The 18500-nt window shown below is 42.6% G+C and overlaps 1 protein-coding gene across 2 annotated transcripts in view; it reads left to right on the forward strand.

Moving 5' to 3' along the window:
* NR5A2 (nuclear receptor subfamily 5 group A member 2) overlaps positions 1–18500 on the forward strand; it is a 120073-nt gene that overhangs the window by 68375 nt on the left and 33198 nt on the right. For both annotated transcript variants that reach the window (XM_082615052.1, XM_082615053.1), the window contains exons 5-6: positions 2252–2371; positions 7760–7907. In XM_082615052.1, coding sequence (XP_082471178.1) covers positions 2252–2371; positions 7760–7907 — 268 coding nt within the window. The remainder of the gene's footprint in view (positions 1–2251; positions 2372–7759; positions 7908–18500) is intronic.

Raw genomic sequence — 18500 nt, forward strand, 5'->3', positions numbered from 1 at the left:
GACTGCTTCTACCTTGTTCACCATTATACCCCAGACCCAGCACTTAGACCCAACAAATAAATGGCTCTTAACATCTATTTACTTAATGAGTGAAATTCTGTGGGTCAGAACAAATCATTTCTGACGGAGATGTTTGAGGATGCCTTTTCCTGATCACAGAGCCTGACTGTAGCTTCAATCTCTGCAGTTACCTTTTTCCTTCTCAACAGGATCAATATGGCCTTCCAACTGGGAGCCTTGTGTTTGGCATTGTTTCTTCATTAGTGTATTGTTTCACACTTTATTCATTCCATCCTCAAGACAAAAACTATCTCTTGTATTTTTAGGTGAGAAGATAAGGCTTAGAGAACTAAATGCTTGGCCAAGCTCTCAGAGCTGGAAAGTGCACAATTGTACCTTGAATCCTTGCTTTAGTCTAAGTTCAGTACTGTCTTGTTTTCTAGACTCATGGAAATAGTCAGCCCTAAGCTCCTATCACTGGTAATATGTGAGTGGAAACTTCCTAAGTATCACCCAACCGTCCAGAATCTCATTAAATATCTGCTTAAAGATGAATTTGTTATAAGTGAGTTAAATTAATTCAGTTTAGAAAATTCTAACACCTCTTTTTCTTTTTTTAAAAAAAATGGGTAGGGCTTCCCTGGTGGCGCAGTGGTTAAGAGTCCGCCTGCCGATGCAGGGGACACGGGTTCGTGCCCCGGTCCGGGAAGATCCCACATGCCATGGAGCGGCTGGGCCCGTGAGCCATGGCCACTGAGCCTGTGCTCCGCAACGGGAGAGGCCACAACAGTTGAGAGGCCCGCATACTGCAAAAAAAAAAAAAAAAAAAAAATGGGTATAGTTGATTTACAATATTGTGTTAGTTTCAGGTGTACAGCAAAGTAATTCAGTTACATATATATTTTTTCAGATTATTTTCCATTATAGGTTATTACAAGATACTGAATATTGATTGTTCCCTGTGTTATTACAGTAAATCCTGTTGCCTATCTATTTTATTTAGTGTATATTTGTTAGTCCCATACTCCTAATTTATCCCCACAATTCTCTGGCTCCCTTTTAGTAACCATAAGTTTGTTTCTTATGTTTGTGAGTCTGACACCTCTCCATGTAATTTGGAGACATCCTAGAGCTTGAGAGAGAGAAAGAGGATCCTCTAGGTGTACCAGTTAATAGGTCTCTGAGACCATATTTTCTCATAATGTAAATTGAAGAAAATGATGCCGGTTCTGCTAACTCCACAGGCAGGTTCTCTGAATTAAATCTAAAACAATATGCAAAACTCTTCAAAACTGTTACATGACATCTAAATATCAAGTGTTGTTGGTATAAATGTGTGATGTATTTGGGCACGCCAAGATCTTTGGCTGGTACGTATTACAAAATGAAAAGAAACTGTCACAAATAGCCATGGAAATGGATCCATATGCCCTCCACGTTTGACCGTGGATACGTGGCCTGCACCTGAAATAGGTTATGTTGCTGTCATTAAAGAATGCGGTCCCCTGGCGGGGGCGACACCATGTGGATAAAATACTCACTGTGATGCAGTCCTCTTCAGTTTACTCCCCACTGCCGTCCTGTGAGGGGGTTACTGTACTCAGCCCATTTTTCAGATGTGGAAATGGAAGTGTAGGGGGTTTATGGGAAAATTGTCCACATCCTAAAGCAAGTGCAGGTGAACATCAAGACCAAGCTTGGTGATTGTTCTAGTCAAAGTCTAGCACAATTTGGACTTTGGGTGAACACGGATGACAAACAACGCCGTGTGCCTCTAAATTCAGAAGTCATTTGAGGTGTCCAGCTGATTGCCTCTCATATAAATCCTCACAGTTTGGTGGCTTGCCAGTATCCAAATCCTATTTCAGCTTGGGCTCAATGGATTAACCTCTACACAAGCCTGGGCTATTTGGGGTCATTCTAATGGGGTCCACTGAGGACACTCTGAGGCGCCTGTACCTCCCACAGGCAAATGCTAATAGATCTAATGACAGACCCATCTAATAGAGTACCGTTTCCTAGCAGCTCATTGATTATAAATATTTAGTTTAAGTATTTATATGTGGCCTAAATAGTATTTGTCCAAATGAAAAGAATGATTTTCAGGAGGAAGGATGGAAATTCTGAGCATCTGTGCTTCGGTGACCTTTGGTGGTCCTTCCTTGCTTCTAGTGGTTTCTCAGGTAAAAAATCATGCAAGAAAAAAAAAATACTGAGTTACAGTGTCATTTTTTTTCTATTTCTTTTACAGGTTGATGACCAAATGAAGCTGCTTCAGAACTGCTGGAGTGAGCTCTTAATTCTCGACCACATTTACCGACAAGTGGTTCATGGAAAAGAAGGATCCATCTTTCTGGTTACTGGGCAACAGGTGAGTGTAGACACCGTAAAAAAAAAAAGTGTCTTTTTATTAAGCACGTTCAAGATGGCACGAATTTAACTAGGTCAGGAGCACTTTTGTGCTTTGAAAGGGACATTGGCTGCAAATAATTTAGAAAAGCTGACTTGGTGTGCTCTGTTCCTGCTTGGATGATTACAGTGAAACTTGTAAAAGCCGGTGCGATCACAAACAGCCTGCCATTTCCAGGCTTCTGGGATTGAGAGTTGTGCTTTGAAGGGTCAAAACAATTGCTGAATCAAAATTAATGGTTTGTACCTAGGGTTTTTTCCTCAAGCTTCTGCATGAATCTACCACACTTGTTTGTCTGCCTTTTTTTTAAAAAACCTTAGAAATGGTGGAATCCTCACTATTTTGGAATCATGTTGGTGGAAGAGACTGATTCAAATATCATATATCAATCATCTAAATATTTGACCTAATGGCAAGCAAGTAAGAAGGGAAGGGAGTGTTAGTGTTAGTTGTAAGAACCAGTCATTATTGAAAATGAAGGTGGAAAGAGGAAATTACAGTGAGGTCCTGCTCCTTTCTGAATAGATATTTGTTCAGGCAACAAATATTTATTGAGCATCCTGCAGGGTCCAGCCATCATGGAGCTTAACACTGTTGCAGGAGAAACTGACAATAATCCTAATAAATGTTAGAGGTCAAAGTGCTATTGAATTTTTCTTTAAAAAAGGAACTGTTGTGTAAAGGAGCATCAACGTACATCCGTGGTTGTGTTGCTGAGTGACCCTTGGGTTGCCGTGTTAATAGGACTGGTTGGTTGAGCCTTATTGAGAAGGTGAGATTTGAGCAAAGGTTTGAAGGAAGAGAGACATGTGGGCTTCTGGGCACCTGGCGGAAGAGAAAGTCTGCTTAATGGGCCTAATTCCAACTTTACAGGATTTTGGCCTGTCCCTCCCATTTCTTAGCCTCCGTTTTATAACTGGTGTGTTATTAAAATGGATGCAAGGAATGCAGAGATCTGTTTACTCCATTGGACTGTTCCAGGCATGTGTGGAACGGTGCTTCAGGACTCGGGACTCAGGCACTGTGATCTTTTACATTGGCCATAAATGTTTATGTGCTGTGAAACCCCAGCAGTGCCTATTTGAAAATGAAAGGCTGTCTCCACATCATTTGCTGAATTATAAATAAATCACATGTTCCTAAGCAAATTAAAGGAAAGCATTCTTTCAGAGTTTTTGCAGATTGGACCAGTCTCATCACTGTCTGATCTCTGCTTTCTGCACTATTCATGAGAAAGGCTTTCTAGAATCAAGCCTCAGTGGGCTTGACTTCCTGATCTTGTGAATTTTTGTTGAGCCTTTTCATCCTGTGGCTCAGGTCTTTGGGAGAAGTGTACCCATTTTCAGAGTTGCATCACGGGTCTGACTCCCCACCCCCTCCCTCCGAAACCCGACTGGGAGCTGCATTAGAAGAACAAGACTCAGCCCACACATTAATTTGATTTCATCCTTCTGAGTTCCAGAAATCAAATGGGTTTGTGCCATTCTTTCTCAGAGCACTTCCATTCCTGCTCTTTAGAAATCCTCCTTATTTCATGTTTCATTTTGCCTTAAGTGCTGTCCCTGGGTAAAGGTAATTACCATGTAAAAAGTAGAGAAAGTGCATTTCTTTCTCTGAATTTCCAAACCAAGAACAGTCAAGGAGTAGATGGCATTTCTGGTCTTTAGTATCAATTGTTGCGACTTTGCGTTTTGCGAACACAATGGAATTTCTTACTTAACCCTAAAGTTAGCTATTTTAATTCTGTCTTTTAGTCTGGCTTCTATAAGTGTACATTAAATAACCTTGTTAAGCCAAAAGGAAATAATGATTATCCGTAATGTTAAGCACTGCCAAATCAATTCCACATATTTAGCATCTTATCACTATGACAAGAATTCGTTTCTATCCAGTATTTGAAAAATACACGCACACAAAACATATGGCTGTATGTGTATATATAAAACAACAGTAGAGGATTTTGATGTGGCACCACTTTTCAGTATTTGCATATTGTAGCTAATTAACAGCCGCTGTAAGATTTTCCTAAGGGAAAGGACTACTGGCAGTTTATTCATTACCTTCTATTATTGTGTATCATATTAAAAAGGCATCTTACAACATACAAGTCATCAAAAATTTCAGCTGTTAGAACTAAAAGCAATTTAGCTACAGCTGTTGCTACCTTCATGGTGAGTGAAATTTATCCAAAGGGGATATCTGCTTACAGTATTTCTTCAATATCTCTGTTGAACTTAATGGCACAAAGATTCCATGTAAGAGAGCGATAAATTAATTTTACTAAGTACATAAAAGACAAGGCCAGCTGCTCCTGAAATGAGGGCAAACTCCGCATTCAACAATGAAAATATAATTATGTTTGTAATAAAATGTCAGGAAGTTGCCGATCTGGGCGCTGTTTCAGGAATAAATCACTGCCCCTCCTTCAGAGCCATGCAATTTGATAAATTAGCCTTGAAAGAAATGTTATCAGAGCCCCCATTTCATAAGCATGTTTGGGCTTTCAAATTAGCATGTAAATAAATGTATAGCGATAAAGTTGTTGGCGTGACAATTGATTTCCTGAAGTACTTCTAAGTACAGAATCCTGTGAAACCATTTCAGTCCCTTTCCATTAGAGCGTGTTATTTTCCAAGTATGAAGTTCTAATAGTTGAACTTATTTCATACCTGCTCAATTTACACACATAACAAATTTTAATTAACATATATATATATATATATACATTTGTGTGTGTGTGTGTGTGTGGTACCCGGGCCTCTCACTGTTGTGGCCTCTCCCGTTGCGGAGCACAGGCTCTGGACACGCAGACTCAGCGGCCATGGCTCACGGGCCCAGCCGCTCCGCGGGATGTGGGATCTTCCCGGCCCGGGGCACGAACCCGTGTCCCCTGCATCGGCAGGTGGACTCTCAACCGCTGAGCCACCAGGAAAGCCTGACCCATATATTTTTTTAAAAATTAATTATTTAGAGTCCTTTCAGTTACAATGTACTACATTTGCACCTGTGAAGGTCTAGTATTTGGACTTACTTCCTACCTGTTAGAACCACAGACATAGCAAAATTGAATGAACCCCATCTTAATAATAAAAAATCAATTAATACCAACATATTTCTGGCTTATTTTAGTAGTACACCTTCCTGGTTTAGGGATCCACTAGAGATTTTTATTAAAATGTGTTATGTACATGGACTTCCCTCACGGTCCAGTGGTTAGGACTCCACGCTTCCACGGCAGGGGGTGCAGGTTTGATTCCCTGGTCGGGGAACTGAGATCCCACATGCCACACGCTGCAGCAAAAAACAAAAAACAGAGTGTGATGTACCTTCTAAGCTACACCAACGATGCTTTCAGCAATTGATTCCAAGCTTAAGTTTGCAGTGTTGCCCCAACTACTCTCATTTCTAGATAACAATGGAAGTGGGTGGCACCTTACTATTATCCAGCTGAAGTGCCTCCCTGAGAGATGGGGGCACGAAAGATGGAGCCTTCTTGTGACTACCCAAGGCTCTTGCTTCACCAATGGCTTCACTGGCCCACAGCCTCTCCTGTCTTGTCCCAGGTTTCCTCTACCTCTGGCCCTGGCTGCCATTCCCAATTCTACCCCAGTTGCCCCTATAGGATTTATATTACTACCATGTGGAGTAGTTAGACCATGTACAGTTTCTAAGGGACTCAGAGCTCAGCCACCCCTGTTAAGTAAGAAGAACATCCTTGGAGTAGAAAGTTCTCCTGTAAGAGAACTGGTACACTGATGGTTGGGACATCCCTGGGGTGTGCCAGACAGGTGACCCTCACGTGGTCCTTGACATCCATCCACTTGTCCTCTGCTTCCGGCTCAGGGTTCGGGCTGCCTGTGTGCTGACCCTTCCTTTCACACAATCTGCAACAGAAACCACAGGTGCGCTTAGGACAGTTGATGTTTGAATTTAACGGGGAGATGCGGGCACCTGGACCAGGCGAGTAGGACAGTGCGGTGGTGATGCGGCGGCCTCCCCAGGACACGTACAGACTGGGGCTTTTTCACACACAGTTGACCCTCTGTAAACCGATTGACACCTTTGGGGGGGCCATCTTTCCACTGACTCATAATTTTTCTCACTCTCAAAAAAAGGTTTCTGTACACCCAGTATTCTCAAGTTAAAGCTGAAAATTCAACTCATCATATTTACACAATTAAAAAAAAAAATCCATCCTGCCTTGTTTTTAATTGCAAATTCTCCTCAAGGGACTCATTCTCCTGCTTAGGAGGCAGCCCTGTGCCTTCTCCTAGAGAAGCAAGTGCAGTCAATTATGGTAATGAAATGTCAATAAATATAAAAATTTAATACAGTCTGCTCCGGGTGAGTGGCAGATGAGGGCTTGCCTCCCAGACAAATTTGCTGCTGCTGCAAATATTAAATGCACCTAAAAGAGTATCTGGTTGCCTGAGAGCTCACCAGTAAAAAAAAAGATGGGAGCGTCAGGTACCAACTGGGCTTTCCCCTTATGCTGTAATTGCAGTCGCAAAGCCAGTTCTGCCCTTGATAGCCACCCCTACATTTTAACTTATTATTATAAATTGAACTTTTGGTGTCCCCGTGAATAATCTGAGATGGATGCATTGCAGCACTTTTTTTTTTTCAACGAAGAGGGAAGTAAACCTTTTTTGTTTTCTGAATCAAGAAATTATTCTTCTCATAAATAAGATCACTGCTGGCATTAGAGAGAAATGTATTGACAATCATAGGAAAGTAGCTAGTCTTTGTAGCTTTTGAGGAAGCAGCAAATCAAAGAATAATCTAAATGTGATTCTTTCATCATCCATAAGCATGCAATCTTGAGCAATGATTACTTTAAAATGAAGTCTTAATAAAATTAGAAACATATCTCTGCCTTCACTTGCCTCATTAATTAACTTCATGTGCATATAGAATGCCACCCTGGATTCACTTTTTATGGACAGTATATTTTTCTTTAAACTTACTCATGAGCTAACAATTTTCATCTTAGGTGATAATGTCACTTCACAATAGGAAAAAAGATAAAGGTATCTACGTGTACAATTGAGGCAGTCAAGACCTGCTTCCTACAAAGCTTATCAAAATGATTAGATTGATCAGGATGATTATGATACAGTTTATTATAATAGAATGTGTATCAAACTGTCTTCATGGGGAAAGTCCCCTTTGTTATGGATCTATACTGCAACCTGATTTTACCCATAGTGCTTAAAAGTCTCAAGGGAAATATATATGTATACATGTTTTTAATATATGTGTATATACATATATAAATTTTAACATAAATAATAAATAAATATAGAATTTCCGGTTCTGAAAACCCCCTAAACTGATCCTGTGTTGCAGGTGGACTATTCCATCATAGCCTCACAAGCGGGGGCCACACTCAACAACCTCATGAGTCATGCACAGGAGTTGGTGGCAAAGCTTCGTTCTCTACAGTTTGACCAACGAGAGTTCGTGTGTCTGAAATTCTTGGTGCTCTTTAGTTTAGGTAAGGAATCCTTTTCTCATAAAAATGACTAAATGATACTGACCTTTAAGTGTCTTGAGGTCCATCCATGTTTTTGTTCTTCCAAGATAATGACCTTCTTTTCTAATCGTGAACTCTTCCAGCTCAATTATGTTTTCCTGTGTGTGTTCCTGGCTGAGTCATAGCCCTGTAGTGGGTGGTTTGGCATATGGGGAAGGAGTTAGGACTGGAGTCCTGAGTGTTCTTCCCTGATGGATGTAATGGGTGGGTGATGCTGATAGACAGCCATGACAGAGGGTTACGAAAGACGCATGGTGTCACATTTTGGCCACCTTTCTGCTGTTAGTCGTTTCTCTGCACCTTTTGTTTCAGCTTGCAAGCTACTGCTGTTTTTGTTCTTGTAAAATATGGATGGTAATTAAAAACCTGTTTCCTAAATCTCTATCAGGATTAACTACAGAATGTTTATAACCAGATGCACCACTATGCAAGCATAAAAGATGACGGTTGTCAAGGGGAAAGGATGCTTCTTTAGGAAAGCTTTGGAGAAGAAAGATAACTAAGCAAGACAGATTAGCTAAACCAAGGCTCCCAGTGAGTCAGTTGAGAAAAATCACCACTGCTTGGAATAAAAAAAGGATTAAGGAGATGGATTTTTATTGACTTCAAAGGAACAGATTTTTCTGCCTGTCCCATACTTGATTTCTGTATTTTGTTGGCTTAATAAAGCCAACTTAAATAAACTTTTTGCCAAGTCCATTTATTGCTCATTGGCAGACAGCTGAGGGAGGCAACTTCCCTTGAATGAAAAAAACATGCAGAAATCAGATTTACCAACATGTGTTTTTTCTTTAGTCTTCAGTTATAAGATAGTTGTGAATTCATATCCTTAGAAATAAAACAATAAAACGTACTGCAAAGTAGAACAGATGTGTCTACACCCCAAATTGGGTACTTTCATTTTAAAATGCCTCTTGACAGCCCTGCACAACTGTTGCTAATAACGGGATGGTTTGAAGTAATAGAACCAGAGTTAATTTTGCACATGTAGTCAACACTTGAAAGGAAAGGAACATTTTCATATTTTGGAAAATGTGATAAATAGAGCAAAAAGAAGTGTTACTGAAAATTTAAAAAGACAACAGAATTTCATAGATGTAGTGTTCAAAGGTTTACCATGCCAGCACTGGGTCCTGTATGGTTTCTGTATTAACCACAAGAAATGGGAAAGTTCTATTTAACTAAGTCTACGTGGTTTGCTCAAGAACAGTTGTTTCAAAAATTAAGAGGAAGATAGCATAGGCCTGCTTGCTGTCATCTCACAAATTATTCTGGTATATGACAACATCTTCGTCTTTTCAACTCGTACGTTTGATCAGTAATTAAATGAAAAATGTGGTAATGTGTGTGTAAGAAATCTTGGTGATAAAATATTTAAAGAGATTCATCTCACTTCAGTGGTATTTTAAATGAGTTGAAGAACTGCATGACGTTGGAAGATGGTGAGATTAACCATCAGCCATGTTTAGTTTTCATCCCTTTTATCGTTCCTTCATCATTTTTCAAAGTTATTATATCTCTGCCAAACACTGGGGGACGGGTGGTCAGGATGGGGTTGGGGAGCTCCTGAAGTGCTCTCAGCATGCGGACCTCACAGATCATCTTCCCAAACAGTTGGGTCGTGTGTTTACCAGAACCTCAACCACACAGAACTCTCTGGTTTAGTAAGGGTGTTAACTGTTTCAGGATCCTGGGCACCAGGGAATAACTAGTTGAATGTCCCTTAAAACTATGTCTGTTTGTTGTTTAAGGAGGAAAGGACAGCTTGGCTTTCCGATCGATCAGAGGTAAATCAGGTTTGCCCAAGAGTTTATTTTTATTTTTATTTTTATTTTTTATTTTTTTATTTTTTTGCGGTACGCGGGCCTCTCACTGCTGTGGCCTCTCCCGTTGCGGAGCACAGGCTCCGGACGCGCAGGCTCAGCGGCCATGGCTCACGGGCTCAGCCGCTCCGCGGCATGTGGGATCTTCCCGAACCGGGGCATGAACCCGCGTCCCCTGCATCGGCAGGTGGACTCTCAACCACTGCGCCACCAGTGAAGCCCCAAGAGTTTATCTTTAAAGAAGCAAGAATAAAGTAACTGGCAGTAAAGTTCAGGTAGTTTCCAATTTGTGAATGGAAAGCTTTTCTCCCCCATAGAAACAATGAGTAATTAACCTTTGGGTACCCAGGCCACCCTCCAAAAGCCTGTTTTACCTGTGATGGGAGTGAAATCATACCAGGGCCTCCCTCGAAAGCCGAGCCTGTGCCCCTGAGTCTGAAACCTGCAGTGGTCTGATCCCAGCCCAGCCTTGAGCCTCTGGGACCCTGGAGGAAAACGAGGCTTCTGTGGACTGATCCAAGGCCAGGGGCTGTGTGGGGAGAGACTGTGTGCTCTTGGTGAAGCAGGGTTTCCTGATGGACATGGTGAGAGGGTAGCTGTGAGCACATGCAGGTACAGTCTCCTCAGCCTCATGGATGCCTGGGGCAAAAGCACGGAGGCAAGAGGGCAAGAGGAGTTCAAGGTCTCCGGGACTCTTGGGAGACCCGTGTGGCTTGAAGGAAACAGCGGATGTGCTGGAGAGGCTGAGCACTTCCTGTGAGCAGCCCCTGGGATATAGCTGTGACCAAAACTGGGTACCACGGTCTTCATCCTGCAAAAAATCTAGGCAGACGGCAGGATTCTTTAAAGGGGGATGAAGTGCGTCGCTGAAGTTGATTTGCCTTCCTGGTAGTCATGTGGAAAAGGGACTAGAAACTGTGTTCTGAGTGGCTTTAACGCACTTGGAGACAGGAGTGAGATGGGGTGTGGACACGTTACAGGGTGCAGACCATGGGATGTGATGGGGTTAAGGGGAAACAGCTGGGATGCATCTCAGGGTCCTGGGTGCTTCAACCAGAATAGGAAACTCCATAGGAACGGCAGCTGATTAGTTGAGGTCCAACCACCTTCCTTCCAAAAGTCAACCTTCACTGAAGCTGGGTCCTGATTTCCTGAAAAGCTAATGACAGGACTAAAGTAAAAAGTACAGTTGACCCAAATTCTTCCACTCTGCTGCCTGATTATTTTCCTCCTCAAATAGTATCCGTGAGCAGACATCAATTGGGTAAGCTGGTTGGAAAAAAAGGAATAAAAGTAAAAAATGCCCATCTCCCAGGATATTTCTGTGTGTGATCTAACAGACTCTGGAGGCCCAGTCTTTGCTGGTTGGAATGTTTTCCTAAAATCCTATTACTCCCCCCTCCCCCAGACCCTTTTTCTCACCTAACTGTGAGATAATTTGCATCCGTGGAGATAATTCTAAGTTGGCCAGTTGATATTGATGACCCAAGAGAGGCCAAAATAAAATTTTTGTTTCTTTATTGGTTTGTACTCCCACCTTTTAAAAAGGAATCAAAGTGACTGATGAAATTTGCTGTCACCAACCAGGGCAGAAATAAATCTCATAGAGGAAGAGGTGTGATCCCCAAACACTACCATTATCGCATGCATTCCAAAGACCAGTAGAATTCCCATTAACTGTATCTCCTGAAAACAAATGCAGAGCTGAGAAGCAATCACCTGGTCTTTATCAGCAGCTTCCTGAATGATGTCATTACATGGTCAAGCCCATCAGGAATACGCATGTGGCCTAAGTGCTCAGAGCAGCAAGTGACCAGAATGTGCCAGCTAAGAGATTCCTCTGGCTTGGGATTTTCTCAGCCTTGAGGCTCCATGACTAGACGCTGCTGGACTCTTGTTCGATCCCAGGTGGCAGGAGAAAGTAGAGGCATATTGCATCCTGTTTCCCCCGATGAGTGCCCTTGACTGGTTGTGAGTTATTCTCTTCTCTGGTCAGCCAATATTTCTGAAAGCACTTTTTCATACTCAGCTGAGTTAAAGAGATTGTTTATTGTCTTGGAGAGGATTTCCCCAGCGTAAAAAGTAGATTAGGGTTAGAAATTGTCCTTTATGTTTCTCTACAATTCCAGGTTTCTAGCACATTGCTCAGTACACCGGAGGGACTTAGGAAAGGTTGCTGATAAAATAGATGCATCAGTAGACTGACTTAGTTTTTTTTTTAAGCAGATACTTTATTTAATGTTTATTTTATATTGGAATATAGTTAGTTGATTTACAGGGTTGTGTTAGCTTCAGGTGTACAGCGGAGTGATTCAGTTAGACTTACTTAGTTTTAAACTCAAAGCAAAGCCTTTACCAAAGTAGCTTGTGATCTGTAATGGGAAGTGGTTAAGCTGCAAAGTCCTATCCAAGTGCAGGTTAGTTTCGGAGACTAGTTTTTCCAAAGAACTCTCTAACAGCTGTTTTCTTTTTTTTTTTTAATTGAAGTATAGTTGGTTGACAGTGTTTCAGGTATACAGCAAAGTGATTCAGTTTTATGTGTGTGTGTGTGTGTGTGTGTATGTATTCTTTTTAGATTTTTGTCCATTATAGGTTATTACAAGATACTGAGTAGAGTTCTCTGTGCTATACAGTAGGTCCTTCTTGGTTACCTATTTTATATATAGTAGTGCATATATGTTAATCCCAAACTCCTAATTTATCCCTCCCCAGCCCTTTCCCCTTTGGTAACCATAAGTTTGTTTTCTCTGTCCGTGAGTCTATTTCTGTTTTTTCAGTAAGTTCATCTGTATCATTTTTTTTTAGATTCCACATATAAGTGATATCATATGATATTTGTCTTTCTCTGTCTGACTTAACTTCACTTAGTAGGATAATCTCTAGGTCCATCCATGTTGCAAAATTACATTATTTCTATTACCAATTTGCATTCTGCTCCTGGCCTACTCTCTGACACATAGTAGGTTTTAAAGAAATATTTATTGCATTCATAAGTGAAAGAAAGCTTTTCCTTCCAACTTCTAGGTTAAAAAAAAAATGTAACGGTAGCTGGAAAAATTAGTTTAAAAAAATGCACAAAATTCGAAGAAAGGGAGACTAGAATAAACACATATTAGACAATTTGACATCTTTTAATTTTAGAAAATAAGGATATGTCTTCACATTGTGAAGGGAATTCTTATAAGGAAAGTAGAGACTAAACAGAATCTTCTCCTTTGGGAATAAAATAATTAATGGAATTAAGGACTGATGATCAGTATTTAGATTCTGTTGGAATTGTGACACTAAGCAGGTCAGATATCAAAGTGAGCTACAGAAGGAGGGAGCAGGAAGGCTTCTCTTCTGTAGTGTTAATAATAAAATACTTCAAGCGGGTAAATCATTTACTATCTCCCTTCCATTTTGCATTTGAAGTGAAAAAAGCTAGGTGATTTACCCCCAACATTTTAGGCTCAGAGCCAGGTCTGGAACTAGCAACCCCAAATTCCAGTCCGTGTTTTCTCTGCTACGGCACACTGTCCCCTTCAGAGACATATGAGCTCATCAATCAATATTTTTAAAATGCTCCCTACATCCTAAGGCACCATCTATACAGACAGAATGATGTAGGGAATTGGGACCATCATGTGAGGAATATGGACCAAAAAGAAAACCAGCCTCTCTTGGGTAAAAGCAGGGAACTGCTTTACATGAATTTCCAATTTTTACTGAATATACTAAATAATTGTGAAGCTTTTTACTTCCCTTGGTTTCTAAATGTGAGTTGTTTGCATGTGTGTGTTTGTATTTTTGTATGAACTCTGGGTTCAGGATTTCAGCGGGCTTGTTGAAAGCAGTTGCCTTAGAGCCTTGGTACCTCCCTCTCGGAGAATCTCTCCTTGTGATTTTGTTGTTGCCTCTTAGGTTTGTCGTTTGCTTTGGACCACTCACTATGCATTAGGAAAGCTGCATGATCATAAGCTTTCGTTACTTGTATGTCTACTTTCTATCTATTTGAACTCTGGTGTTCAAAGGAGAAAATTAGCCAAAGTAACTTGACGGTCATTGTCTGCTTCCCCTTTGGTGGTCTTTGGCATTAAAAACCCTAAAATAGAAAAAGAGGAGCCGTAGGTGTCTGGGAGGTTCAGGGCATGAAGCTCCTTGGTGGGGAGGGGAAGAATTAGTCAATTCTACCTTCAGGTACAACCTTCCGCTTTGCTAAAGGGTCCACCCTGACTCTTGCAATATGATGTTGGCATTGTTAATAGTAAATAAAAGTGCACCGTGTTTTCTAGCTGGAGAATGTGGATGGTGAGTTCATAGTCTTTTGGGTTAAGGAAATGTATTTTCAGTCATTGGTTTTCCAAAGGGCTTAGTTTTTGATAGGATAGGTATTTTTTTCTTGTTTGAATTTTGTCCAGTAATTCTTCTGCTTGGAGCTTTAAATAAAGGTCTATCTTTGTTTTCTTTTCCTACATATGTCATTTCTCCTCCTGGCTTTCAAGGTCAGAACGTGGCCAAGACGCACTGTAAAAGCTCCCCGCAGAGCAGAAGGCAAAGCAAAATGCCAGTAGGGAGGTGACCCACATGTAGGCAGGGCCTCTGTGCAGAGCTTAGAACTTCTGTCACATAAGGGAACTCTCATCACTGTCAGGACCAGATTATTTATATCTGTAGATTTCAGTTGAAACATGAAGGCTTTATAACGGGCCCAGAATTGGAGAGCAGCTATTGCCCTCACATCTCATTAACCAGAGGCCACAGGACTTGCAGGGAGAGCAAACATTCCGTCCTTAAGTACGTACACAAAAGTCTCCCGTGTTACCGGCCTGGAGACCATAGCAGTTCAATCCTGGCCCCCTTAAGGGAGGACCCGGTTCTTTTGCTGCAGGATGAGAAGGGCCACCTTGAAGCTACCAGCACAGATGGCGTGCGCTCTCCTATAATAAGAGAAGACTTCACCTTGCACACCCGCTTCCTCCCTTCCCCCCTTCCCCCCCCCAGGCCACCCCAGGTGTTTGAAGCCCTGAGGAGGAAGGCAGAGGAGGGTGTAACCTCTTTGCTAAACTGCATTCCATTTGCCAATCCCAGTCCAGAGGTCAGCACAGCATCAGTGTAAGTCCCCACCTCCTGGGGGGAGGAAGCAGTTTTCGCAGCCTCCCCTGATGATTGGCGAGTTGTGGGGTGGCCTGGTTGTTCTGCCCTGGCTGTGCCCGGGCGCCCCACCCTCCCCCAGCCGCCCTCCCCTAGCTGGGCATCCCTGGCAGGGGGCGCACACATGGACACAGTAGAGACCCCGTGCTCCGTCCCCCGGCACTTCTAGACTAGCCTGGAAATAGCGCCCAACGCTTTTGGAGAAGGGAATGCCAGGGGTTACAGAAGAGGCTACTGGTTTTGCCCACCTCTCCAGAAGAGGTCCAGCAACTTGTTGGGTCTGAGGGTTTTTTTGCCATAGAACTGTGTGCCCCTATGGAGTTGGAAGAGGGGTGGTGGACGGGGGCAGTGGGGGGAAGAAAACACAAATCTAAGCAAACAGGAACAAAGGGAAACTCGAATGCCCCTTTGCTTTTTTGCAACATTAAATCCAGTTCATGAAAGAGGTTTCCAAATCCAAGAGACAGATTTGATCGCAGTGATTAAACACTGTGTTTGCAGTGCCTAAAGCAAAATGAACTGATCACTTTGTCGATCAGACAACAGCGCACCAAGTGTATGGACCGCTGTGGAGCAAACCCACGGCGGAGCCAGGACGCGTTTGAGGGCCCATTCCCCTCCTCAGCTCACAGCCTCCCTCCAGAAGCTCTGGAAAAGCTTCTGAGGCTGGAACACTAGCAAACATTTGTATTTGTGCATCACCATGTATGTCTGAATACTGTATTAATTCAATTCTGAAACAAGCACAACTGTCCGCATGTCATAAAACGCTGCTTACAAAGTATCTGCATAAAAGACGAAAACAGCGAAAACCAACCTTCCCATGATGTGGTAATTGTCCTTCCTGAGGCTGGTCCCAATATTTGCTTTACTGTAGCCTTTCAATATACTTCACCGTGCAAACCCTCACACGTGCACGCACACACATACACACATGCTGTCACCAACTGGCCTGCAAAGTCTAGTGATGGATACATTCCCCTCACATCTTTACCCAAGTGCATTGGCTAAATTGTTCCTCATGAAACAGATAAGCGAGAGAGAGCTCCCTGGGTTCTTCTTACAATTAGCATTCAATCTCAGTTTTTCCCTTTCCGTATAGGATACTCTAATTTAGAAAAACACTCACCAGACACTTGTCAAATAACCACACGGATCTCCATATTAATGCCTGGCTGATATATATGTAGCAGAGGGTAATGCTGGCAAATAAGCATTTCCTAAAATTTACGTAATCATTTGAAATTCAGAAAGGATTGATTAGCATTCAAGGGATACCGCCGTTCAATATTTACACCATAGAGATTTCACAGAAGCAAATAATGGCACATAAAGTTAATGCTTGTCTTAATTAAATGCAGTGTAATAGGTGATGTGTGGATTTTTTTTTTCTTTCAGTGAGCAAAGCAGTTTAGCAATGACCAGATATAATTCATTTTGGAGTTCTAAGTTTGAACTGAATCAATACGAATTTACAGCCATGGAAGAAGTGATTATCATTTGTTATCTGCTGGCACAAGAATATAATTGCCCAAATAGCATTTATTTAGGCATATTTCTGAATAGCTTATGCCTAAAGATATTTATCATTTTTCAGTTGTTCATACTAATATCATCATTTTGCTAACTACTGCTATTTAGTGAGATGATTTTTCAGTTGTATTGGCCTAGCAAACTGGGAATAACCTACGAAGAAAGTGGATGAGAATGCTGAATGTACTAGCTGATGTTTTTCCTGCCTTAGTCCTGCCAGCTGCTTTGTTAAAATCCCAGAATAAAGTGCCTGTCTTAGGGACTTCCCTCGTGGTCCAGTGGTTAAGACTCTGCCCTTCCAATGCAGGGGGCGCGGGTTCAATCCCTGGTCAGGGAACTAAGATCCCACATGCCACGCGGCCAAAAGAAAAAATTAAAAAGTAAAGCGGGGACTTCCCTGGTGGCGCAGTGGTTGAGAGTCCACCTGCCGATGCAGGGGACACGTGTTCGTGCCCTGGTCCGGGAAGATCCCACATGCGGCTGGGCCCGTGGGCCATGGCCGCTGAGCCTGCGCGTCCGGAGCCTGTGCTCCACAACGGGAGGGGCCACAACAGTGAGAGGCCCGTGTACCACAAAAACAAAGAAAAAAAGTAAAGCAGCTGTCCTAGCCTTGACTCAGAAGAGGTTAGCTGGTTAACATGGTCAGTTCAGGTCCTGCACACGAGTTAACTCCGGACCCCCCCAGGCCTCAGGGTCATTTTAGAATGGAGCCAATCCGTGACTCACAGCCGAGTCATTCGTATGCCTTCTTTCTAGTTGACTGATAAAATCCAGTCTTGAGTTCTGGGTAATATTTGGTTAAGACAGACCAATTCAAGCCAGGAACCAAGAGCAGATATAAAAGGTAAAGGCCTTTCATTGCTTGGAAGCATTAAATGACAAAACATGCTAAGTGCCTACTACGTGCAAAACCGTGGCACTCGGTGGTATCTGAGCGGGCAGCACAGCCTTTCCAAAGAGAAGGAAGCTCCCCTCGTGGTACAGAACTTCACTTGGATGCGGCGGACACCCTTCCAGAAGAGGCACACACAGGACTGCACTGCCTGGTGCACCGGTCGTGGCTGCCCGGCCACCTCCTTCTTTCCCTCCTTCCCTCCCTCCTTCCTTCCTTCCCTCCTTTTTCTCCCTCCCTCTGTATCACTGCATATGCCACACACATGCCTGTCTCACCAGTCCTGTCTTGTAAATGAAAAAGCCTTTCTCAACCTTCCCATGGCACAAATCTGACCTCCATCAGAGGCAGGAGGAATTGGGAAGCTGGCTGGGGGGTCCCCTCCAGGGCTGCTCCCACACACCCCACACCCTGAGCTACCTGGACTTTTCACAGAAACTTTGGCCCGAGCCCTGAAAAGAACCTGCACTGTGGCCAAGTCCAACCACTTCTCCCTCCTGGATGAGGAAATTGAGCTGAACAGAGGTCAAGTGACTCGTGCATAGTCCCACAGGGTCAAGGTCTGAACTGAAAATTTTGGACTCCACACACAGGAAAAGAGCACAGACGTGGATTTCAATACTGACTGAATTACGGCTGTTGCATTATTTCAAAATTAGATCAAGATATTTCTTGGCCAAATTTCTTCACTACATCTAAAAATGTCATCATTGTGATGCATACAAGTAATTTCCCAGGAAAACAAGGAATGCTCGTTGCCTTTTATTACATTCTGGAGGGCTCTGCAGCGCATGCCAGGTCCTGGGTGTCCCGGCTTTGGAAGAAGGCACCCGGCACATTCATCACACTTTGATTCCCCCAGCTTTGCCCCGGGGTCGGGGGCAGCTGGGGGGTAAGGGGGAGCCATCCATAAAGGCAGCAGTGTGACCAGAGTGGCAACACTGACCTCAAACTGGACAGTTCTCCCTAGTCCCTAGAGGGGAATGAGCACATTCAAGGTGTGTATCATTTTGTCCTGCCTTAGCAATATATAAGCCCCGATAGCACACCTGAAATAACCCTCTCTCTCTACTCTTTGTCCTAAGAGAAAATAATGATTACATTAGTATTACTATCATCTCTGCAGGATTTTTTTTTAAGGTACAGATTTTTTTTTTTCTCATTTAAAATTTT

This window comes from Mesoplodon mirus (genome assembly GCF_964341445.2).
Source record: "Mesoplodon mirus genome assembly, chromosome: 3".
Lineage (NCBI taxonomy): Eukaryota > Metazoa > Chordata > Mammalia > Artiodactyla > Ziphiidae > Mesoplodon > Mesoplodon mirus.